The sequence below is a fragment of the Nothobranchius furzeri genome, chromosome 2, assembly GCF_043380555.1.
Source record: "Nothobranchius furzeri strain GRZ-AD chromosome 2, NfurGRZ-RIMD1, whole genome shotgun sequence".
Taxonomy (NCBI): Eukaryota; Metazoa; Chordata; class Actinopteri; order Cyprinodontiformes; family Nothobranchiidae; genus Nothobranchius; species Nothobranchius furzeri.
In genome coordinates, this window is record NC_091742.1 from 16141701 (window position 1) to 16165406 (window position 23706).

General features: G+C 44.9%; 1 protein-coding gene across 5 annotated transcripts in view; it reads left to right on the forward strand.

Annotated features, from left to right (window-relative positions):
* asap2b (ArfGAP with SH3 domain, ankyrin repeat and PH domain 2b) overlaps positions 1 to 23351 on the forward strand; it is a 26504-nt gene extending 3153 nt beyond the window's left edge. The window contains exons 2-28 of one of the 5 annotated variants that reach the window (XM_015947879.3): positions 1971 to 2043; positions 2897 to 3042; positions 3109 to 3183; positions 3342 to 3391; positions 3523 to 3652; positions 3858 to 3943; positions 6362 to 6437; positions 6517 to 6603; positions 6858 to 6961; positions 7055 to 7124; positions 7758 to 7845; positions 7929 to 7977; positions 8046 to 8212; positions 8842 to 8975; positions 9203 to 9297; positions 9370 to 9559; positions 10407 to 10492; positions 10596 to 10711; positions 12483 to 12550; positions 12643 to 12750; positions 12822 to 13044; positions 13116 to 13208; positions 19968 to 20400; positions 22270 to 22328; positions 22627 to 22688; positions 22760 to 22879; positions 23036 to 23351. In XM_015947879.3, coding sequence (XP_015803365.3) covers positions 1971 to 2043; positions 2897 to 3042; positions 3109 to 3183; positions 3342 to 3391; positions 3523 to 3652; positions 3858 to 3943; positions 6362 to 6437; positions 6517 to 6603; positions 6858 to 6961; positions 7055 to 7124; positions 7758 to 7845; positions 7929 to 7977; positions 8046 to 8212; positions 8842 to 8975; positions 9203 to 9297; positions 9370 to 9559; positions 10407 to 10492; positions 10596 to 10711; positions 12483 to 12550; positions 12643 to 12750; positions 12822 to 13044; positions 13116 to 13208; positions 19968 to 20400; positions 22270 to 22328; positions 22627 to 22688; positions 22760 to 22879; positions 23036 to 23110 — 3063 coding nt within the window. In that variant the 3' untranslated portion in view covers positions 23111 to 23351. Of the gene's footprint in view, positions 1 to 248; positions 398 to 1970; positions 2044 to 2896; positions 3043 to 3108; positions 3184 to 3341; positions 3392 to 3522; positions 3653 to 3857; positions 3944 to 6361; positions 6438 to 6516; positions 6604 to 6857; positions 6962 to 7054; positions 7125 to 7757; positions 7846 to 7928; positions 7978 to 8045; positions 8213 to 8841; positions 8976 to 9202; positions 9298 to 9369; positions 9560 to 10406; positions 10493 to 10595; positions 10712 to 12482; positions 12551 to 12642; positions 12751 to 12821; positions 13045 to 13115; positions 13209 to 19967; positions 20401 to 22269; positions 22329 to 22626; positions 22689 to 22759 lie in introns of all 5 variants that reach the window. The other 4 variants (XM_070544553.1, XM_015947880.3, XM_015947878.3 and 1 more) reach the window with 4 other exon arrangements.
* The last annotated feature ends 355 nt before the right edge of the window (positions 23352 to 23706 follow it).

The following is a 23706-nucleotide window of genomic DNA, read 5'->3' on the forward strand; positions in this document are numbered from 1 at the left end:
GTTTCTTATTTACCTGAAGATCTGCTGTTGCCAACTGGGTTACCTTAAAAAAAGATCGGATTTCTGCGTCTCAGGCTGGTCGACCACCAGATCCTTCTCTTCAGAGCCTTCCTGTAAATTCACCAAGGCTCTCTTTTTGGGTTGGGCCAACCAGTACAGAAACTTTTTACCCTGTAATGTTAGCAGAAATTGGTTTTTGGACATCCCTGGTGAAGATCTGGTTCTAGCAGATGTTACTGCTCCTCCAGGCCTCCAGCTGAAACCCAGTTCCCGGTCCCTCGTGGTTCTTTCTGCTCACCGGGGTTGTGTCCAGTTCAAAGTCCAAAGGAGGAAGAGAAGTTAATGGATGGATCACAGAAGAACCAAGCTCTTGGACCTGGTTGTGACAGCTTTCCAGGTGATCCTTCTCCTCTTTGGTTCTGGAACACGCTGCATCCATTTAATCCGTCAAAGATCTGGAAAACCGATCCAAGTTTTCTGCATTTTGTCACTTTATGGATTAACAGCTTCTGGTTCTGGTGGAAACCAGATCTTCTGGTTTGGTTTAGATCCACAGAAACGTTCCGATCCGGTTATTCCTGATGAATCGTTACTCTGGATTCATGCCTGTTAGTTTTTTATGGACCCTGCAGTGATCAAATCTCACTTCCTGGTTTAAAACTTGACTTTTTAGTTTTCAGCAGGAACACGAGGAAGACGTTGATCTGTTTTCAGGAAGCGTGTTTCTGGACTTTCTGCATGTTTCTCAGACTGAGTCACTGATCCGTGACTCACCTGTGCTGCAGCTGGAGGATCGGATCAGAACCAGAGGCATGAGATGGGCACGGAGGAATGCCTCCAGCTCAAGGACAAACATGGAAGTTCAGTCATTCTCAAGTCGGGTTCAGTCTGTGAATGTCAGCTCCGACCTTTAAAACTCTTTCATCCTTTATTTACTTTAGTTTTTATTTCCTTTTATGTTGCTTTTTGTGCTTAAATTTTATTGTATTTTTAGTCCATAAATGTTTGTTAAGCAAGTTTTGATTTTTTAAATAAGAAATTTCTTATCTTTCTAAGCCCCGCCCTCTCCCCTAGCTAGACCCTGCCCAGTGTTCTAATCAAAAGCCCCGCCCACTCTCCATCCACTTGGATTAGATTCCTGTCAGTTCTTGGCATCCATCCTGTTTAAGGTCAAAGGTCAGACGTTCTCCATTAGGATTTCCTGCTGCAGAGCAGAATTCCTGGTTCCATCAGTCACAGCGGGTGGTCCTTGACCATCTGGGAACGTTCCCACGAACGTTCTTCACTCCATTGTTCTGGCCTGAAGTCAGACAAAAATCCTCTTTAGTGTTTTTATTTCACAAACGTTCTGCTATTCTTTCACTATTTGATGCGTTTAACTCCAAGTCACACGCTTGTGTAGAAGAACAGGAGAGACTAGTCCTAACTACTCGTGCCGAGAGAAGAGACTCCTTACAGTCGTCACACGTCTGATTGTCTTTGATCGCAGCACCATCTCTGAGCTGGTGGTCGTTACTTCCTGCTCATCATGATTTCCTCCTCCGTTGTTATTGTTTATGTTTAATTTATGCTCTGAAAGTGTAAATATCCACATGGGAGCTGAGCGAAGGAGTTGATCATCTCTTCATGATTCTGAATTTTATGGCCTAATGTCGCGTTCACCGACCAGATCGGCCGATTTTAATCACCAACTGATTTTTTAGAGAATCTGTTTTCCTCTAAGCTCTTGTTATTTTACCCGTTTAGCTGTTTTCTGTCCTTTTGTCTTTGTTTATTTCCTGTTAGTTTTAGTTTCTTAATTCTTTTGTTGTTTTAGTTTTAGTTTGCTTTTATGCTCATCTCTGGTAGACTAGTGGGGTTTTACTGAAGTTGCGGTTTGCTGCAGAGGCCTTTTTCCTGCGTTGTTGCCATGGTAACCTGGGGAAAGCTTTGGACCCGAGCTGATCTGTGTCCTGTTCCTCGTCCTTTAGGTTCTGGACCAGGACAGATCGGTTCTGTCCAAGATCAAAAAGTCCGTGAAGGCCATCAACACTTCTGGTCTGGGTGAGTTTCAGCTAAGCTCCGCCCCATCCCTCATCCTCAGGTAAAGTGGAGAAACTTCCCATTTGCTGCTGTGAGGAGACACATTGTGGAGCGGGTGCGTTTGTTTCATCAGCAGCCGAGCGGTGGGTGGGTTTGTGTTCAGGCAGGTGGAGTTTCTCCTAAGCATTCCTCTCATTCTACTTCCTGTCTCGGCATGTCGAGGGAAGAGTCGCCTGCTGCCAACAGAGGAACAAAGTTCAAATGCAAACCAGCAGTCGGAGGTTTAGTCAGAACTTCTGGCTGCTGCAGAATCAGTCCAGAGGTTCTGACCAGGCTCAGCGAGTTCAGGCCGGGGGCGCACACAGAAAAGTTTGATAAGAGTGGCCAGACGGGACAAAGCGATTTTTGGGGTGGCACGCCAAACTGGTCCTTGTGGTAACTCTGGGAGAGTTCAGCCTGTGGTGATGCATTGCCATTCTTTATTAAAAAACCAAATACATCCAAAACACTTCACTCAGATACAAGAAACAAACGTTTCAGAAAAACGGGTTTATTGAACAAGGACAGCAAATCGTACATGTAGGGCAATACAAACGTTTTTATACAGAGGCATTCTAGACGGAGGCTAACTTTCAAACCCAGACCTTGGTTGGACTTTTAGAGTTTCGGTTATTTGGACATGTCCCTGAATGCATCATTAAACCTGTCCCTGAATGCATCATTAAACCTGTCCCTGAATGCATCATTGAATCTGTCCCTGAATGCATCATTGAATGTGTCCCTGAATGCATCAGTGAATGTGTCCCTGAATGCATCAGTGAATGTGTCCCTGAATGCATCGTGTTTGCTCATTGGTCACGCTTCTGTGTTGCAGCTCATGTGGAGAACGAGGATCAGTTTGTCCAGTCGATGGAGAAGTTTGGAGACAACTTTGTGAGCAGAGAGGACCCCGAGGTCGGAGCCGCCTTCCTCAGGTTTGCTGTTTTCACCAAGGAGATGACGGCGCTCTTCAAAAACCTGGTGAGGGTCTGAAATCGGCACACGGAGCCGGTCTGAGTGGATTTTAATAACACAGCTTTCCTGCAGCTGCAGAACATGAACAACATCATCAGCTTTCCTCTGGACAGTCTGCTGAAGGGAGACCTGAAGGGAGTTAAAGGGGTTTGTGTCTTCTGTAAACCATTTAAACCCGGCTGGGAGACCAGGTCCTCCTGTCTTTACCACGCTACATATTTCCAGAGTGACTCATTGGTCAAAGTCCTGCGTGTCTTTATTGGTCATCTCCTCAGACTTTGTGACGTTTCTGCTTTTCCTTCCAGGACCTGAAGAAGTCGTTCGATAAATCCTGGAAGGATTACGAAACCAAAGTGTAAGAAAAAAAAACTCCACAAACACAAACGAGCGCGTTGAAACAGCTGCTGGTCTTTAATGATTAGCTTCCTGGTCTCAGTCAGGAGCTCCAACGTCATCGAATAGTTTATTCTAACGTGATTTCTGCAGAGCAAAGATAGAGAAGGAGAAGAGAGAACACGCCAAGCAACACGGCATGATCCGCACGGAGATCAGCGGAGGAGAAATCGCCGAGGAGATGGAGAAGGAGCGGCGGATGTTCCAGCTCCAGATGTGCGAGGTCCGAGTTGGTTGGTTCTGTTGTTTCCTTTCTGATGAGCTCACAATCAGAAGAAAGATCTCTCCAGCTAGTCCCAAAATGACCAGAGAAGTAACTCGTCTCTGACCCGCCCCCAGATGACCTCTGACCCCTCACGAGTTTGTTTAATAACACGTTTAATATTCTGTCTCTGATCGTAAATCCGGTCGTTTCCTGTTTCCTGCAGTACCTGATCAAAGTGAACGAGATCAAAGTGAAGAAAGGCGCCGACTTCCTGCAGAACCTCATCAAGTATTTCCACGCTCAGTGCAAGTGGGTCCGACAAACGCAACGGTCCGGAATACGTTAACCTTTAAAGGAACACGCAGAAAAACTCTTCCATTTTAACACAAGGCATTTACAAGAAGACATTTTTATTGTTTTCTGTATTTCTTTAAGTTTTATTCTTTTGTTATTTTATTTTTATTTTTAAAGTCACGGTGTGTATTTTTCCTGGCGATGGGGGCAGTAGATATCTAAATTGTTGCCAGCAAGCTGTATTTTTGTGTTGGAGTAACCCACTAAATTCCACTACCTCCGCTCCGCTCCGCCCCCGCATTCCGCAGCCGCTCGCTTCCGAACTCAATTTTTACTGGTACCCGCTCTACAACGGCTCCGCTCCGGTGCGGAGACCTGAGGTGCGCAAACAAGCATGCGCGGGATTTTCGAGATCTTGCGATACAGTCCGAGCAATAAACGCGGAAGTTAGATCCAAACACCCGTTGTGTGGGAGAAGCATCGGCATGAACTGTTTTAATCTGCCCATCATTTGTGTTGAGAGATCAGCAGTGTTTGGATCAACAAAGTGTGACTACTTTGATAGTGGAAACTGTATTTATGGCTTACTTTTGTGCATTTAAACTTCAGCCGCCATTGATAGTTGTTAAAAGTTGTTAAACCTGTGTATATGAAACAAAAGATGCCTTTTGTTTATCGATTTATTGTGAAAAACGGAAGTTGTGCTTGCTCCTTTTCCTGTTGGGCGGTTGTGATTTCTGTCCATTTACTGCGGAGGTGCTCCGGCGTCCGGCAAAAATAGGATCGATTCTATTTTTGCCGGACGCCGGAACAGAGGGTGGCGCACTGCCGGAGCACGGCCGCAGTAGTGGAATTGTTCTGATTGACTACAACGGGACCGATTTTGCTCCGGCGTTCGTGGCGGAGCGGAGAGGAGGTAGTGGAATTTGGGGGTAAGACCTTGCCAATGGATCCCCATTAGGGTAAAAAAAACCTAACCCGTAGAAGGAAACATGGCATCCAATATGGCGTCGCCCAGAGGCTAAGACCCACTCCCATGTGTTTTGGACCTAATTTTTATGGTTATATGTTAAGAAGCTGTCAACATTTTTCAACAACTGGGCATTATTTCATTCATTTTCAACAACATTTTAATGGATATTTCAACTCAACTCAACTTTATTTGTAAATTGCGCCTTACAGGCAAAAAGATGCCACCAAGGCGCTACACTGATCAAGTAAAAAACATAAAACATTAAGTCTAGAAAATAAAAACATCGTATCACAAGATACAGATAAAAAATACAGTGAGTACACAGATTGCTGTGAGTAAAACAATAAAACTAGTTAGAAAGATTAAAAGACGGATCATAAAAGTAGGTTTTTAGCCTTGCCTTAAAAACCACAACAGAGGTGGAGGCCCTTATGCTGACAGGAAGCTCGTTCCAAAGCTTAGGACCTGCCACAGCAAAGGCCCTATCACCACACGTCTTTAGGCGCGTTCTTGGGACCGAGAGGAGCATGAGGTTCTCCGAGCGGAGTGACCATGCAGGAGGGTACGGTTGAAGCAGTGACACCAAGTTAGGAGGGGCCAAACCATTTAACGTTTTAAAAACCAATAAGAGTATTTTAAAACGAATCCTTACATCAATGGGCAGCCAATGAAGGGCAGCCAGGACAGGAGTAATGTGGTCAAACTTGCGCCTGCCCTCCAAAAACCTGGCAGCAGCATTCTGCGCCATTTGCAACCTGGCTATTGAGCCCTTGCTCACACTGAATAAAACAGAGTTACAGTAGTCCAATCGCACCGTAATAAAAGCATGGACTACCGGCTCAAGATCATGACGTGACAAAAATGGTTTGATCTTTGTCAACTGATGAAGGTGGGAAAAGGAGGAGATCACTCCATTGATATGGGTATCAAAACTAAGGGCGCTATCCAGTTTAACACCAAGATTAGTCACCGATGTAGTCAGCTGGCCATTAAATGTCCCACGGTCAGTTAGGGAAGAGTCACAATGTCTGCTTGGAGCAAACGATATAGCCTCTGTTTTGTGATCATTTAGGCTCAGAAAATTTTCACTCATCCAGGTCTTGACCTCCCTCAAACAGTAAGAATAGAAATAGAGAGACCACTTTCCAGAGATTAAAGATAAAAACTACACACTGTCCCTTTAAAGTTTCTTTTTTTTTTAACTAAAGCGATAAAATAAGTTAATTGTCCTGTGAAAGTTTGAGCTGCAGGAACTGAATTAGAGACAAATAAAAACTAAATGTTGATTTTCGACAGGAATAAAGACGATTCTACTTCCTCTACTTTTTAAATATTTATTCATTTATTTAATCATTTATCCATTCCTATTTCCATCCAGCTTGAAAGTTTTACGTTGATTTTATTTCATCCCATTTTCCTTGAGGTCATGCGCTCTAAACAGGCGTTAAATGTCTCTGTAGTTACTTCCAGGACGGGCTGAAGGCTGTGGAGAGCATGAAGCCCTCCGTGGAGAAGCTGGCTTCAGACCTGAACGCTGTGAGTCTTCCTCATTCTGGATTATTTCTGACGTTTGGTGGGAAAACTGATATTTATCCCAGTTTTCGTGATTGTTCAGATCAAACAGAGTCAGGACGGAGAGAAGAAACAGCTGAGTCAGCTCAGAGACGTCCTGAAGGCGTCGCTGCTGACGGAGCAGAAAGAGGTCAGGAGTAAAACATCTGGATGAGCTCCACTCTGACATCTGGAGGGTTAAAACCAGCTTCTTCTGTCTGCTTCCTGTCTGAAGCAAAGCGTCGTTGGTTTGATCTAAAGTGATGAAGAGAAAATTCATCCATGCTAGTTTTTATTTAAACCTTCAGTTCAGATCTTTCTGTTTTAATATTAGATTCATCCTTAATTTTGTCCTGAAAACGATTCCAGACTCTCTAAAGTGACTCAGATTTGATCCAACCTCAGGATTCCCAGGCAAAGCAGAGCTCCGGCTACAGCCTCCATCAGCTGCAGGGAAACAAGGCCTTTGGGACGGAGCGCAGCGGGGTCCTCTCCAAAAGGAGCGAGGGGTGAGTGGGTTCAGCGTCCCAGAATCCAACAGGAAAACCAACATGGCCGACGGTTTCAGGCAGGTCTAATGGTGCTCTCACCTGTGTCCTCAGGTTAAGGAAGGTGTGGCAGAAGAGGAAATGCTCCGTCAGGAACGGCTTCCTGACCATCTGCCACGGAACGGTGAGACCCGGAATCTGTCGCTCCTCTCCGAGGTTTTCCTGCATGAGATGATTTATTCCCTTTTTTTCTTTTATTTTGAAGTTTTTACTCAAAGATTCGAGTCGAATAATCTTTTATTGTTGTTTCATCCGTGATCCGGTCTTGCTGGGTCTATCTGAAGCACGGGTAAAGTAAATGAAAGAGAATAAATGTGTAAAAAAGATTAAGGTGAGTCTGTAACACACCTGGTAGGAAGTGACATCATCAGGACCGAGCCAGTAGAAGAGGAGGGGACTTCCTCTTTTCTCTGCAGATTTTAGGTTTTAGGTTCAACATTAAAGTTATTTTGTCCCAGACTCATCAGCGTTTATGGTAACGAGGAGCAGGAATGGAAGCAGGCACCCCCTAGTGGCTGCCGGACCTTTAACGGGTGGTGTAGCTGGAGCTCGTTGGTTAGCTGCAGATGTTGTCTATCATGAAAATGGAGATTCCAGCTAAAACTCCTCTAAAAGGTCTTTTTACACATGAGTCTTAATTTTACAGACTTTTAAACGTGTCGTTCATGTTGGAGCTGGGAAAGCCCAGAATCCTCCCGTTGGGGTTGGGCTTGACCGTGATCTTGGAGAAGCTGTTTAACCTGTAACTTGTTTACAGGCCAACAAGCCTCCAGCCAGGCTCAACCTGCTCACCTGCCAGGTGAAGAGGAACCCTGAAGATAAGAAGAGCTTCGACCTGTTCTCACGTACGCTGCAGATCCGTCCTCCTCAAACGTCAGAGCAACTCAGTCCGCTTCTGGTTTTCACCCTCAGCTGCTTTTGTCTCCAGATGACCGAACCTACCACTTCCAGGCTGACGACGAGGCCGAGTGTCAGATGTGAGTTCCTGCTGACGTGTCCTCCAGCGCCGGGGTCCTGCTGGTTCTGATGGTGCTCTGTGTTTCAGCTGGGTGTCGGTTCTGCAGAACAGTAAGGAGGAGGCACTGAACATGGCATTCAAAGGAGACCAGGACGAAGGAGAGAACAACATCGTGCAGGAGCTGACCAAAGCCATTGTAGGAGAGGTGAAGAGGATGAGCGGCAACGACAGCTGCTGTGATTGTGAAGCTCCAGGTCGGTTCCTGGTGTCAGAATCCAGCTGAACCCAGCGTCAGATGTTCCTGATCAGACGTGTCGATGTAGAGCTTTAAAGCATTAGAACTTATTTAAAAAGTCATGATAGTTCTGCAGTGGATACCAAACATGTTTATGAAGCTCCAAATCCCTCCGACATAAAACTCTCTGTGGTTTTATCCTGGACAGTTTCAGGACCTTCCAGAATGAGTCCTTTTAGTGCTCTGTCCCTTTAAGCAAACAAGCTACTGCTGGCCACGCCCACCCATTATCTGATTGGCTGCTATGAGTTGAGGAGCTCAAATATCCAAGAGGAGCTTAGAGTAGAGCCGCTGCTCCTCCAGCCTGGAGAGGAGAGGGGGGTATTTCTCTAATGTCCCGGGTTGGGGCATCACAAACAGGGATTTCAGGTGGATAATTCCTGGAATAAAACACTGAGAGAAAACGGATGAATGGGATTGTTTCATGTTTGTCGTGTTTCTAGGGTCAGTAGAGACCAACGTGGCAGCAACCCTTTAACGGCTTCAGCAGGACGTTTCTCTGCTGAAGCTGCAGGATGGAAACGGACCTTTGGTTCTGTTAAAGACGTCTGGTTTGGTTTCTCCGTCATGAAAATGTCCTCCCTCCAGGTCCAACATGGCTGTCCACCAACCTTGGGATTCTGATCTGCATCGAGTGTTCTGGGATCCACAGGGAGATGGGGGTCCATTACTCCAGGATCCAGAGTCTGGACCTGGATGTTCTGGGAACTTCTGAGCTGCTGGTGAGAAAAACATTTAAACTTCTTCAACTTTTAATTGTTTTTGGTCTTTTGCTTCACTTTTATATTTTGTAGAACTTTTTTTAACTATTATTAATTTTCCATTAACATTTAAAAAGTTTCGGCTGCAGATGGAGATTAAAGACAAACACGTGGTGATCAGCAGGGAACCCTGACCCGGAACAAGGGTTATGTTCATGTCCCTGTTGTGTTTTCTTCCTCTTCTTCAGTTGGCGAAGAATGTCGGGAACGCCAACTTCAATGAGATCATGGAGGCGGGTCTGTCGGATACAGGTGTGACCAAACCGGACCCGAGCAGCGACATGTAGGTGACGATGGGAGCGAGCTGGCCTCGATAGGGAGGACAGGAAGTCTCTGATATCTGATGGTCTTCCAGGCAGATCAGGAAGGATTTCATCTTGGCCAAGTACACGGAGAAGCGCTACGCCGAGCAGCTGTGCTCCAACGACGAGGCCAAACTGCAGGTTCTGTACCGGGCCGTGAGGAACCGGGACATCCTGTCTCTTATCCAGGTCTACGCTGAGGGGGCGGACCTGATGGCGGTGGTCCCGGCTCCCTACGAACACGTAGGAGAACACAAACGAGATCAGACCTTTCCTTTTCCTGGTTGAACGTCTGAGTTTCTCTGTAGTAAACTTTAGATTTAGCGGAATGTTCAGATAAATGAACCTTTTTGTGTCAAAAACTAAAACTTTAAGGAATTCAGCTGACTTCAAAAATATTGTATTAATAGTTTGATTATTTTGTTTATTAATTTAATCTTTTTGGCCTGGTTTTCCACAATAACTTTGTTTTTATTCCATCGTCTCAAAATGTTTTTCCTAAAATTGAAAAGATAAAAATCTGACTGTAAATAATAAAAAATGTTTAACTGTGTTGAAAAGGACAGTTTTAGTTTTCTGAAGGGATCAGTCAGGCGGACTCATTCATTTGTTCGCTGGCGAGGGATAGCCACAGCGGCCATCTTGAAGAGGACTCGTACGTGAATCAGCTGTAAACAAACATCCAGGTGTTCAGCAGCTGTTTAGCTAATAAACACAAACAGGCAAAAACCTTTAATTATCATTCAATGTAGACTTAATTATTTCCTCTTTTAAATTAAAACCTTTTTATTAAAAAAATAATAGATTTTGTTACATTTGCAGCAGCAACACCTGAGATTTGTTCTGTGTTACATATTCAGTTAATCAGGATTTATTCTAGTAAACAAGTCATTAATATATAGGTCGTTCTCTCAAAATATCTGACCACGCTGTGTGGCAATTACTGTGTGTGTGTGTGTGTGTGTGTGTGTGTGTGTGTGTGTGTGTGTGTGTGTGTGTGTGTGTGTGTGTGTGTGTGTGTGTGTGTGTGTGTGTGTGTGTGTGTGTGTGTGTGTGTGTGTGTGTGTGTGTGTTTTCTCGTTCCTGTCAGGAACCTGGGGAGACGGTGCTCCACCTGGCGGTCTGGATGGTTGACAGGAATTCTCTGCACATTGTAGACTTCCTGGCTCAGAACAGGTAACATCCCCGATTAGCCTGTTTCCATGGTTTCTGATCACTAGATGTGGTATAGGTGTATGTGCAGGTTGCATAGTTGGGACTGTGTGTGTGTGTGTTTCAGCGCTAACCTGGACAAGCAGACAAGCAGAGGAAGCACGGCGCTGCATTACTGCTGCCTAACCAACAACAGCGAGTGTCTGAAGCTGCTCCTGAGGGGAAAAGCTTCAGTTTCCATCAGTAAGAGACTTAAACTGGTTTAGATGCAGCTACTCGTGCACATATTGTTCACACATGAACGTTTCACCAGTAAATTTAAGTTTCTTTACGTTCAAAAATCTGTTGAATCATCATAGGGAGACTAGGTCACTTCCACATCACGGGTTCCTGGAAGAACGAATCAATGAATGCACACAAGTCAACGGGGCTAATAACGCAATTTTCTAACCTGCTCTGCCCTGGATCACATGTGTTGTATTGCAGTTTAAATGAAAAGTCACGTTGGTGTTTCAACCACGCCATTAACGTATTTTTAGATTTATCAGCTTGTAAAAGTTCGTAATTAGCAGGAATACACACCAGACGTCGGTACATCACATATGTGACGTCACACAGAATCTCCTCCACCTAGCGTAGCTGCTACTTACCACATGACCAGACTAAAGTTGTTCCTGGACTAAAGTTGTCCCCGAAGTAAAGTTGTCCCCGGACTAAAGTTTTCCCCAGACTAAAGGACTAAAGTTGTCCCTGGACTAAAGTTGTCCTCGGACTAAAGTTGTCCCTGGATGAAAGTTGTCCTCGGACAAAAGTTGTCCCTGGACTAAAGTTGTCCCCGGACTAAAAGACTAAAGTTGTCGTCAGACTAAAGGATTAAAGTTTGTCCCTGGTCTAAAGTTGTCCCCGGACTAAAGGACTAAAGCTGTCCCTGGATTAAAGTTGTCCTTGAACTAAAGTTGTTCAAGGACTAAAGTTGTCCCCGGTGTAAAGTTGTCCCCGGACTAAAGTTGTCCTCGGACTAAAGGACTAAAGTTGTCCCTGGATTAAAGTTGTCCCCGGACTAATGTTGTCTCTGGACTAAAGTTGTCCCCAGACTAAAGAACAAAAGTTGTCCTCGGACTAAAGTTATCCCCAGACTAGAGTTTTCCCCGGACTAAAGGACTAAAGGTGTCCTCGGACTAAAGGACTAAAGTTGTCCCTGGATTAAAGTTGTTCCCGGACTAAAGTTGTCCCTGGACTAAAGTTGTCCCCAGACTAAAATTGTCCCCAGACTAAAGAACAAACGTTGTCCTCGGACTAAAGTTGTCCCTGGATTAAAGTTGTCCTTGGACTAAAGTTGTTCCCGGTCTAAAGTTGTCCCCGAAGTAAAGTTGTCCCCGACTAAAGTTGTCCGCGAAGTAAAGTTGTCCCCGGACTAAAGTTGTTCCCCTGACGAAAGTTGTCCTCGGACTAAAGTTATCCCTGGATGAAAGTTGTCCCTGAACTAAAGTTGTCCCTGGACAAAAGTTGTCCCTGAACTAAAGTTGTCCCCGGACTAAAAGACTGAAGTTGTCCTTGGTCTAAAGGACTGAAGTTGTCCCGGGACTAAAAGACTGAAGTTGTCCTTGGTCTAAAGGACTGAAGTTGTCCTTGGTCTAAAGGACTGAAGTTGTCCCTGGACTAAAGTTGTCCTTGGACTGAAGTTGTCCTCGGACTAAAGTTGCCCCTGGATGAAAGTTGTCCTCTGACTAAAATTGTCCTCGGACTCAAGTTGTCCCCAGACTCAAGTTGTCCCCAGACTCAAGTTGTCCCCGGACTAAAGTTGTCCCTGAACTGAAGTTGTCCTTGGACTAAAGTTGTCCTTGGACTAAAGTTGTCCTTGGACTGAAGTTGTCCCTGGATTAAAGTTGTCCTAGGACTAAAGTAATTCCCCGACTAAAGTTGTCCCCGAAGTAAAGTTGTCCCCGGACTAAAGTTGTCCCCGTACTAAAGCTGAAACACTTTGAATGTTTAAAGGTTATATTTTTGTCCACAGCAAACGAAGCAGGAGAAACTGCTCTGGACATCGCTCGGCGTCTGCAGCACACTCAGTGTGAGGAACTGGTGAGTTACCTGTAGTAACGTGGACACGTACTGGACTGGGACTTTGTCCTGTTCTTTTTGTTTGTGTAAATAAAGTTGTGTCTGCGTTGCAGCTGACTCAGGCTCAGACGGGGAAGTTTAATGTCCATGTCCACGTGGAGTATGAGTGGCGTCTCCAGAATGAGGACTTGGATGAGAGCGAGGATGAGATGGAGGACAAGGTTGGCCAGTTGGACCTGACAGAGACAATCAGTGTTTAGATTCCAGATGTTTACGTGTGAACTGTGTGCAGCCTATCCCGATCCGGCGTGAGGAGCGTCCAGTCAGCTGCTTCGTGCCGATGCAGCCCAACCTGGCAGCTCTGGCCCGAGATGCCGCCCTCGTTGTGAGGGACAAGCAGAGACCTGCGGCTCCCAGCACCATCATCTCCAATGAGACGTATGGAACTATGCTGGACTTGAACCTCCCACCACCAGGACCAACCCCCCCGCTGCCCCCCAGATTTCAACAGAAGGGTCAGACATGGAGCCAGCATGAGTTTCCAGAGGTCCGCCTCCTGTTTATCTGTAGTTCTGTCTCCTTCCAGGTGTTGGTAAACCTCCTGCTATGGAGTCAGTAGGAAGACAGCGTTCCTCCTCGGATCCATCCAGCTCTCCTGAGAGGAACACCTCCCTGTATGGTGAGCGTCTCCCTGGTTCTGTTCCCTCTCCAGAACCACTTTTACTGTGTGGTTGAATAAAGGTAGCTTGATGTGGTTAATGTATTAAAGCCCTGTGTTTTCTTTGACCTGCATTCATATGTAAATTATACGATGTAATGGCCGCTGAGAAAAGGGTTGTTTTGAGTAACACAGGTTTAACGCATCAGAGGCTAAGACACACCTTCTTAAATCTGCATGTCCCAACCCACTTCAAGGTCAGCAATATGTAAACGTTGGCCATGGAAATGCTAACCACATTACACTAGCCCGAGCTACTGCTAACAGTAGCCCAAGTTGCTGCTAGTGCTAGCCCGAGCTACCGCTAACACAAGCCCAAGTTGCTGCTAGTGCTAGCCTGAGCTACTACTAACACTAGCCCAAGCTACTGCTTAGACTAGCTCGAGCTACTACTAACACTAGCTCAAGCTACTGCTAATGTTAGCATGAGTTACTGCTAACACTAGCCTGAGCTACTGCTAACACTAGCTCAAGCTAATGCTAATGCTAGCATGAGCTACTACGAACACTAGTCCAAGTTACTGCTAACACTAGCCTGAAATACTGCTAACACTAGCTCAAGCTAATGCCAATGCTAGCATGAGCTACTGCTAACACTAGCCCGAGCTACTACTAACACTAGCTCAAGCTACTGCTAATGTTAGCATGAGCTACTGCTAACACTAACCCGAGCTACTGCTAACAGTAGCCCAAGTTGCTACCAGTGCTAGTCCGAGCTACTGCTAACACTTTATATAGCCCCAAATCACGACAAGAGTCATCTCAAGGCACTTCACATAATAAACATTCCAATTCAGGTCAGTTTCTTAAGCCAATCAGAAAAAAAAATGTTTCCTATATAAGGAACCCAGCAAATTGCATCAAGTCACTGACTAGTGTCAGTGACTTTCACTTTCAAAGTCACTGACTAGTTTCAGTGACTTTACAGCAATCCTCATACTTGCCCCGGGTTTCCACGGGAGCCGTCAGCAGCACGTTACTGCAGCAGCACGTCTAGCTGCTGCTTGGCCCTTCCCACGAGACGCGAAGCAGCAGGGGAGCAGCTGTCACCAACCGAGCACGAAGTCACACGAGTGACTTCGTCAGTAAACACAACAACAAGCAGGAGAAAATTACAACATGGTTTGTGTTTTATGTTCTGTCCGTTTTATAATCGCCAATACGGACCTGAAAAACAAAGGAGACCGCTAGCTATGTGATAACTTCTCACGGGGACGCACAGTTAGTAACGTTTTTTAAAAGTAAAGCAACCGGAAGGCAGTACGTTCTTTATTCTGAAAATCTCGAGAGCTTCTCTCCATTTCCGCGTCCGATTTCCTGTCTTTCCTTCCCCAAAAATGTCGAAATTGACCCGTTTCAGAGGCGTCGCGCGTAGAAAATAGAACCGGTGCGTAAAGGCCGCGACATGCTGCTCCTAAGACGCGGCCGACTCATGCTGCTGACGGCTCCAGTGGAAAAGGTTCTGTTGACCACAGCAGTTCCTATCAGCAGCTATGACGTGCTGCTGCAGTAACGTGCTGCTGACGGCTCCTGTGGAAAGCCGGGGTTAGCAAGCATATAGCGACAGTGGAGAGGAAAACTCCCTTTTAACAGGAAGAAACCTCCAGAGGATCATGGCTCAGTATAAGCAGCCATCCGCCATGACTCACTGGGGATTGAGAAGACAGAGCACACACACACACACACACACACACACACACACACACACACACACACACACACACACACACACACACACACACACACACACACACACACACACACACACACACACACACACACACACACACACACACACACACACACACACACACAATGTGTCTATGGTTACATTGTGATTGCTTAGTAAATATTCTATTTGGCGAGAGATAAACTTTATTGTATTTATCCAAGTCAGGGTATCTGCAGGTTTAAGGGAGCCAAATTTAAGACTTTTTAAGACCTTTTTAAGGCCACTTGGACCAAATTTAAGCTACTTTTTTAAATTAAATTTAAGCTTTAATTTCCAGCTATTGTCTGGAATCGGTGCTAACCACGTCGCAAACGTGGGTTTAGCCATCCGGTTACCATTAATGTTTCACTTACCCATGGTGCAAACTCCCACTAGCGTGCTAATCTAAAAATGGCCGCCTTTCACAACCAACCGAATGTGTACGGTTCCGCTCATGCCAATATTGTACACAAAAAATGCTGAACACTAACTAGAAATTCACGAAAATTTTATAGAAATAAAAGAATCTTGTTTATTGGGTCTTTGGTAATTTAAGACCTTTGGAAACTCTAAGGATTATTTGTAATTTTTAAGGATTTTTAAGGCCTTAAATTTGGAAAAGCAAATTTAAGACTTTTTAAGACTTTTTAAGGACCTGCAGATACCCTGCTAGTGAATCTATGATTAAACTGGTAAATTAGCAGTTGCACATCCAACGTCAAGGAAAGCAAAAAGTTGTTATCAGGAGAGGGAGAAAATTTAAGTGGTTAGCAGCAGTGTTGCAGACGATGACCCCCTCCATGAGGCCACCACAGCTCAGCAGAACATCATTGTAGCTTCTTCTGGGGAGAAAAACACTTAGAGAAAAAATAAAGTTAACTGCTGAAATAGCAGGAAATAATACAGTTAAAGAGCAAGTCACCCCCTACCAGATTCTTACTCAACTCCCACTTCATGTTTGAAAAATGCAACAAATGCTGTTGCCTCGCAGACCGAGAGGGCAGAGCCGCTAACAAATACGCACACACACAGGCTCACAATGGCATTGTGACATCATAATGTACCAGTTTACATCATAGCATACCTCTTAGCCAATAGTGATGGCAGATTTAAATTCCAATGCAGTGCTGAGTTTTTACCTGACAACGACACAATTCAATTCAATTTTATTTATATAGCGCCAAATCACAAGAGTCATCTCAAGGCACGTCACATAATAAACATTCCACAACACTGACAGTTTTAGGCTGAATATTTAAATATTAACTAAGATGCACTGAAGTACCAAATTATTGACGACACGTGTCTGCAGCACAATTAGACACACATTTATATAGTTTATCAGCAAAAAAAAAGTTGATTTGGGGGTGACTAAAGAGCAGATTGCAGAAGAAAGTAGTAGAGTGTGAAAAGTGGTCAGTGCATCCTCCAGCAGTCTAAGCCTATAGCAGCATAACTACAGAGATAACTCTGGATAACCTAGCCTTTTTAGATGGAGGCATGTTGGAGGCAGTGCAAGGGAGAGCCGTCTTTACCGACTGTACACTCCACCTCCCTGTACTCCCCCACTTGTCCAGATCTAGCCTAACATCAGATTTTAACCATAGGCCCTATCAAATAAAAATGTTTTAAGCCTAGTCTTAAAAGTAGACAAGGTGTCTGCCTCACAGACTAACCCCGGCTTTCCACAGCAGCCGTCAGCAGCACGTTACTGCAGCAGCACGTCATAGCTGCCGATAGGACCCGCTGTGGTCAACAGAACCTTTTCCACTGGAGCCATCAGCAGCCGTCAGCAGCGCTAGTCGGTCGCATCTCAGGAGCAGCATGTCGCGGCCTTTACGCACTGGTTCTATTTTCTACGCGCGACGCCTCTGAAACGGGTCAAGTTTGACATTTTTGGGGAAGGAAAGACAGGAAATTGGACGCGGAAATGGAGAGAAGCTACCGAGATTTTCAGAATAAAGAACGTACTGCCTTCCGGTTGCTTTACTTTTAAAAAGGGTTACTAACTGTGCGTCCCCGTGAGAAGTTATCACCTAGCTAGCGGTCTCCTTTGTTTTTCAGGTCCGTATTGGCGATTATAAAACGGACAGAACATAAAACACAAACCATGTTGTAGTTTTCTCCTGCTTGTTGTTGTGTTTACTGACAAAGTCACTCGTGTGACTTCGTGCTCTGTCGGTGACAGCTGCTCCCCTGCTGCTTCGCGTCTCGTGGGAAGGGCCAAGCAGCAGCTTACGCGAGCAAGACGTGCTGCTGCAGTAACGTGCTGCTGACGGCTCCCGTGGAAACCCGGGGTAAGGCTGGGAGCTGGTTCCACAGGAGAGGAGCCTGCTGACTAAAAGATCTGCCTCCCATCCTAATTTTAGATATTCTGGGAACCACCAGTAAACCTGCAGTCTGAGAGCGAAGTGTTTGGTTAGGAACGTATGGAACAATCAGATCACTGATGTATGATGGAGCTTGATTATTAAGAGCTTTATATGTGAGAAGAAGGATCTTTGTCATGGTCTGCGTCTGCGTCTTCCCCATGTGTCTCCTGATGTTCTCCATCCCTCTCTAGCTTCCCCTTATGTGTCTCATAGTGCCCTCATGTGTCCTTTGTCTGCATCTCATTTATGTGTCTTCTGTTTGTAGCCCTTCAGATCATTCCCCTCAGGTCCGGTGTTCATTCAGTCATCCCCAGCCCCTCCAGTTGTAGCTCCAGCCTCTTTGTCCCCAGCTTGGTGTGTGTGTGTCATTTCCCAGCTCAGTGTGTGTGTGTGTGTGTGTGTGTGTGTGTATGTGTGTGTGTGTGTGTGCGCGCGCGCGCGTGTGCATGCGTGTGTGCGTGCGTGTCAATTCCCCAGCTCAGTGTGTGTGTGTGTGTGTGTGTGTGTGTGTGTGTGTGTGTGTGTGTGTGTGTGTGTGTGTGTGTGTGTGTGTGTGTGTGTGTGTGTGTGTGTGTGTGTGTGTGAGAGAGTCCTTCCTTCAGTCTTTTAGGTTTAGTTAGATCCATGTTTTATAGGTTTATGTTTATCTGCCCTCCTGCCAAGCTCTTTCCCTGCCCATTTAGTTAATTGATTCCACCAGTTTCTCCTCAGCTCTCACTCCTCACACCTGTCACATGTTTCCCTGATTACCTCCCTCTGTGTTTATAAGCCTTGTCTTGTCACTCTGTGGTTGTTGGTTCATTGTCTTGGTCAGCGTTGTTTTGTCTCCAGTCTCCAGTCTCCAGTCTCTAGTCTTTAGTCTCTAGTCTCTTGTCTTTAGGTCTCTGCTCAGAAGGTGAGCTTTTGGCTTTTTGATCTGAGTTTAGTTATTAGGTTTTGCCTTCACCCCTTGGATATTTGGTTCTCTTCCTAAATAAAGAATTTTTACTTTTCAACCGCTCCTGCCTGTGTGTTCTGGATTTCCTGCACCTTGGGTCCAAACCTCCTGCTCTCGGCGTGACAATCTTAAAATCTATTCTGAATTTAACAGGTAGCCAATGGAGGGCAGCTAAGACAGGAGAGATATGATCTCTCTTTTTAATTCTTATCAGAACTCTAGCTGCAGCATTTTGGACAAGCTGAAGACTTTTAACTACATTCTGTGGACTTTCCGAGAGTAATGAATTACAGTAATCCAGTCTTGATGTAATAAATGCATGAACTAGTTTTTCAGCATCACTCCTGGAAAGGATGCTTCTAATCTTAGCAATATTCCGAAGGTGGAAAAAAGAAATCCTACAAACCTGATTAATCTGGGATTTGAATGACATGTCCTGGTCAAAGATAACACTAAGGTTCCTTACTTTGTTCTCTGAGACTAATTTAATGCCATTCAGGTCAGGTGATTGACTAAGCAATTTCCTTTTCTGGATTTCTGGTCCAAAGATGAGAAATTCCGTCTTGTCTTGATTTAAAAGCAAAAAGTTTAGAGTCATCCAATTTTTTATGTCCTCAAGACAAGCCTGTAATCTGCCTAACCGATTAGGTTCATCAGGGTTAATGGATAAATATAACTGAGTATTGTCAGCATAACAGTGAAAGTTTATTCCATGCTGTCTAATGATTTTACCAATTGGGAGCATATATATAGTAAAAAGAATTGATCCAAGCACTGAACTCTGTGGTACTCCACAAGTAACCCTGGAGTATGAAGATTTGTCATGTACATTTACAAAATGAAATCTATCAGACAGGTGGGATTTAAACCAGCCTAGTGCTGTTCCTTTTATCCCTACAACATGTTCAAGCCTTTCTACAAGAACATCGTGATCTACTGTGTCAAAAGCAGCACTGAGATCTAACAAGACTGAACAGACACAAAATTCTTATCTGAGGCCATGAGAATACATTTGTAACTCTCACTAATGCAGTTTCAGTGCTGTGATACTCTATACAAGTTACTGCTAACACTAGCCCGAGCTATTACTAACACTAACTCAAGCTACTGCTAATGTTGGCATGAGCTACTGCTAACACTAACCCGAGCTACTGCTAACACTAATCCAAGTTGCTGCTAGTGCTAGCCTGAGATACTACTAACACTAGCCCAAGATACTGATAATGCTAACATGAGCTATTGCTAATACTAGTCCAAGTTCTGCTAATGCTAGCATGAGCTAGAGCTTACCAGAGCTACAGCTAATGTGTTTGTTGGACAAGAAGAAAACAACAAAGAGGAATGTCGGAGCACATGTGTAACGTTTCAGGATGTACAGGGAATATCAGACTTTGACTGAATCCCAGATAGGTCCATAGTTGCTTATTCGGTTATCCAGATATGGCTGTACAGGGTTTCTAACTTTCGGCAGCATCATAGAGTCATGAAGGTAAACCAGCCAATCATCACACAGCCTATTTAATATTCAAATCCTGGCTGAGTGGGCAGAGGAAACCAGTCTTTCCGCTGTGGGCCTTATTATGGGCTTTCGTTTGGACATTTATCAGGGCTTCTTGGGCATTTTGGGCTCAGAGATCAGTTTGTTCTAGAATATTTTTACAAAGAAGTTTTATAGAAACTGTGTTCTGTTCCTTTCCCAGTGCTGCCAGAGGTTGCTCCTCCTCCTCCCCCTCCCCCTCCTCTTCCTCCTTCAGCCAACAAAAAGTCCAACACGTGGGAAAAGAAGACGATGTCAGCCAGAAACACCCCACTACCTCCTATTCCTCCCCCACCAGGTCCTGTCCTACCAGGTCCTCCAATCACATCCCCGCCTCATTACAAACCTCTGCCCCCTCCCCCACCTGCGTCAAGCCAACAGATCAGTAAACTACCAGGACCATTAGGAACACCAGGGCCCCCTAGACCCTCAGGACCCTCACCACTACCATCTGGACCACCAGGACCACCTAGACCCTCAGGACCCTCTGGACCATCAGGATCAATAGGACCACCTGGACCCCCAAGACCCACAGGACCCCCAGGACCGTCGATACCATCAGGATCGCTAGGACCTATCCTACCAAGATCCCCCGGGTACGTGGTGAATTGGACCATTTGATACTGGTTTGTAGTAACCTGGAGCATGTAATGATTTAAATTACATGTTATTTAATAAGCCATAAGACAATAGATTCCATGGCAAATATGAAATCAACCTTATGGATCTGTGAGGTTATTTTAAACCAGAAGACTGGAACTTTTTATTGCAGGGATTAGATAACAGCTTCGTATTCACTCGGAGACAACAGAAGAGAGAGAGTCGAGTTTAAATTTTTAAAAATGTCTTACTAAACAAATTAACTAGACTAACTTTAACACTAAATGTATGGTGTAACTAAGGTGAATGAGATGGAGAATGGTGTGATGTGGAATGTTGCTCAGAACCAGCAAATCCAAAGAAGCGATTAGTTCTGATGGGAACTGAAGGTGATGTCTTCACGTTAAGCTTTGGTTAGGAGATTCATAAACACATTCAACGCCATTTCGTCTGCCTACATACCCTGGTGGAAGTCCCCGTTAGATCAGGAATGTCGAGGTCCAGCTTGACCTTCTCTGGAACCGAAGCCGGTAGGAAAATCAGTGGTTGCCAACCAGATCAGTCTTTGAGATACTTCCGGGTCACAACGGTTTTGTTGGCATCTAGTGCGACCCAAACCTGGGTCGTGATGGTTCAGCTTTTATTCTGAAAGGAACCGTTGCAGCAGTTGGAACAGCAACAGATTTTATCCAGCTTGTCGTTGGTTCTTTTGGCTGAAGAGGAAAGTTACGGATTGGCCACTCCGACAACTTCTCTAGAACGCTTTGAACTGGCGTTAAAGATGACGTGGGCATAGTTTTATACTTCGGATGTTTTGGTTTATGGTCGAATGAAAAGGTGACAGATTTACCAAACACCATCAAAACCACGCCTCTGTCAGATCTGTCAGATTCTGATTGGATCAGTGAATGCAATGTGTCATGTCTTTTAACGCTACGTGAGATCAGTCCTAGTGGAACATTTAAAGTCATATTACTTTTATATTCTATAGGATTATAATAAAGTAATTCATATTTTGATTTCACAGATTGGTCACATATTATTTATTGACTAACACTTTGTTTGATTAGCTTTATTAAAATAGAGTTCTTTGATTTGTTAAAAGGAGAGAGTCCATTCTTCAATCCTCTCTTGAGCTGGAAAGGAGCAGTTTATAACAAATACATGAGACCTTTGAGGCCATATCTTATGCAGACTAGTTCTGTGTCAGAGGAGAGGGGGAAAATGACTTTAGGTGGAAATCAGTCATTTCATACCGTTACAAGCACTAGACTAGTCAGTTCTAGTCTAGAACTGACTAGATTAGGAAGTGATCTCTGTTTTTATTAACTGTTGTTGACAAATTTAGATAAATCATTAATAGTGATAATGTTATGATATGACTGTGTTTATACTTATAGGTTAATTAGTAATTCAACCATTACTGATTTGGTCATTTTAACCCACAATGTAAAGTACAGCACACATTATTAAACACTGTGGATTTAAACATATTGCTCATTGAACAGAATGTGATTATATGAAGTTTGGAAGTTGTTTATGTCGGGGAAGACAGACTTTATTAAGATCGTAAAAGATAGGAAGTCCTCATGACAGGCGCAGGATTAGTTAAGAACGTTGGAGCAAGTTAATCTTTTCAGATCGGCACCTCGGTGTCAGACTGACCTGTAAGTTAAACTTAACTTCTGGTCATTTCTGATGACACACTTGGCCTTTTGGTACGCTACAGTGTCCTTGGAGCTGGTCTTTATCCGCAGGTACCAGAGATGGGTTCTATTGGATTGGGTTTATGTTTCAGCGTCAGACCAGATCAGAACGGGTTGATTCTGGACCGAACAGGTTGACTTTCTTTTTGCTGATTTCAGAGCCGTAAAACTTCCTCCTCAAAGACCTCCAGTCAGAACCGGATCCATCACTAAACCAGGTAAGAACTCACAATCACAGATCCGAGTTGGTGCCAGATGTTGGTCCAAGAACCACGTGGGGCACCCAGGATCCTCCAGGTGGTTCTTAGAAGAACTTCATATAAATCACAATCTGAACTAAGTGGAAAATTGTGACCTTGGGTCCTTAAGTCCCGGGTCCTCCCAGAGCCCTGCTTTCAGTTAAACATCTCCAGAACACCAGAATGAACTAGCTCTACTTCCTTCTTTGGATGCACCGAAGCAACAACTGAGTTTCTTCCTCTGTCCCAAAATAAAACCGATTTTATTTTTTTGCAGATTTTCCATCCCAGTCCCCTAAAAGTCCAGCTCCTTCCACTAAACCCAGATCAGTCTTCTCGGTGAGTCCACAGACCTCCCAGCTCCTTCAGCTGTGGCCAGTGAGCCTCAGAGTGAATGGTTGTGTTTGCAGAAGCAGAAGCCTCAGAGGGTGAAGGCCATCTACGACTGCTCTGCCGATAATCCAGATGAGCTGACCTTCAAGGAGGGGGAGGTAATTGTGGTGGAGGGAGAGGAGGACAGCGATTGGTGGGTGAGTGTCCAGCGTCCTCAGCACAGGAAACATTACGTCCCCCGTCTCCTCCAGGAGCTGAAAGTCCCACCAGAGGATCCCGGTCTAGTGTGGTCTCTGAGACTTGGCTGTTGTTTGCCTTTTGTCTGAATGAAGCGTGGATCCTCTGTGTTTCAGATTGGGCACGTCGAAGGAGATCCGAGCAGAAAAGGAGCGTTTCCCATCACCTTTGTCCACTTCATCTCAGAGTGACTGTTTTCATCCTGGTCCTTCAAAAACACAAGCTGGAACATGTGGAACAGACCCTGGATCAGCTGGGAGACTCCACGTGGGACGTCCCACGAAGTTTGCTCCAGCTGATGAAGACAAGAGCAGGAGGACCGTTTCTGCCTAACCGAGCTTCGTGACTTTAGAAAGATTTATTTTTATCCAGCTGAACTTTGGAGTTTTGTTTTAACTAAGCAGGTTTTAAATAAATAAGACTTTCACTGTGTGTGTGTGTGTGTGTGTGTGTGTGTGTGTGTGTGTGTGTGTGTGTGTGTGTGTGTGTGTGTGTGTGTGTGTGTGTGTGTGTGTGTGTGTGTGTGTGTGTGTGTGTGTGTGTGTGTGTGTGTGTGTGTGTGTGTGTGTGTGTGTGTGTGTGTGAGAGAGAGAATGCGGGGACCTCTAGAGGAAGAGAGGAGGAATGACACGAGCAAAATTTTCAAAGTCTTGATTTAATCTCGACTTTATGGTTTTTTTATTTAATTGAAGAAACCAGCCACTAAGGTTTGTGTCCACTCAATTTGTTGTTGGAGACCCGCCCTGGAACCAGTGATCCAAACCTGCACCGCGGGTCAGAAGAGCTG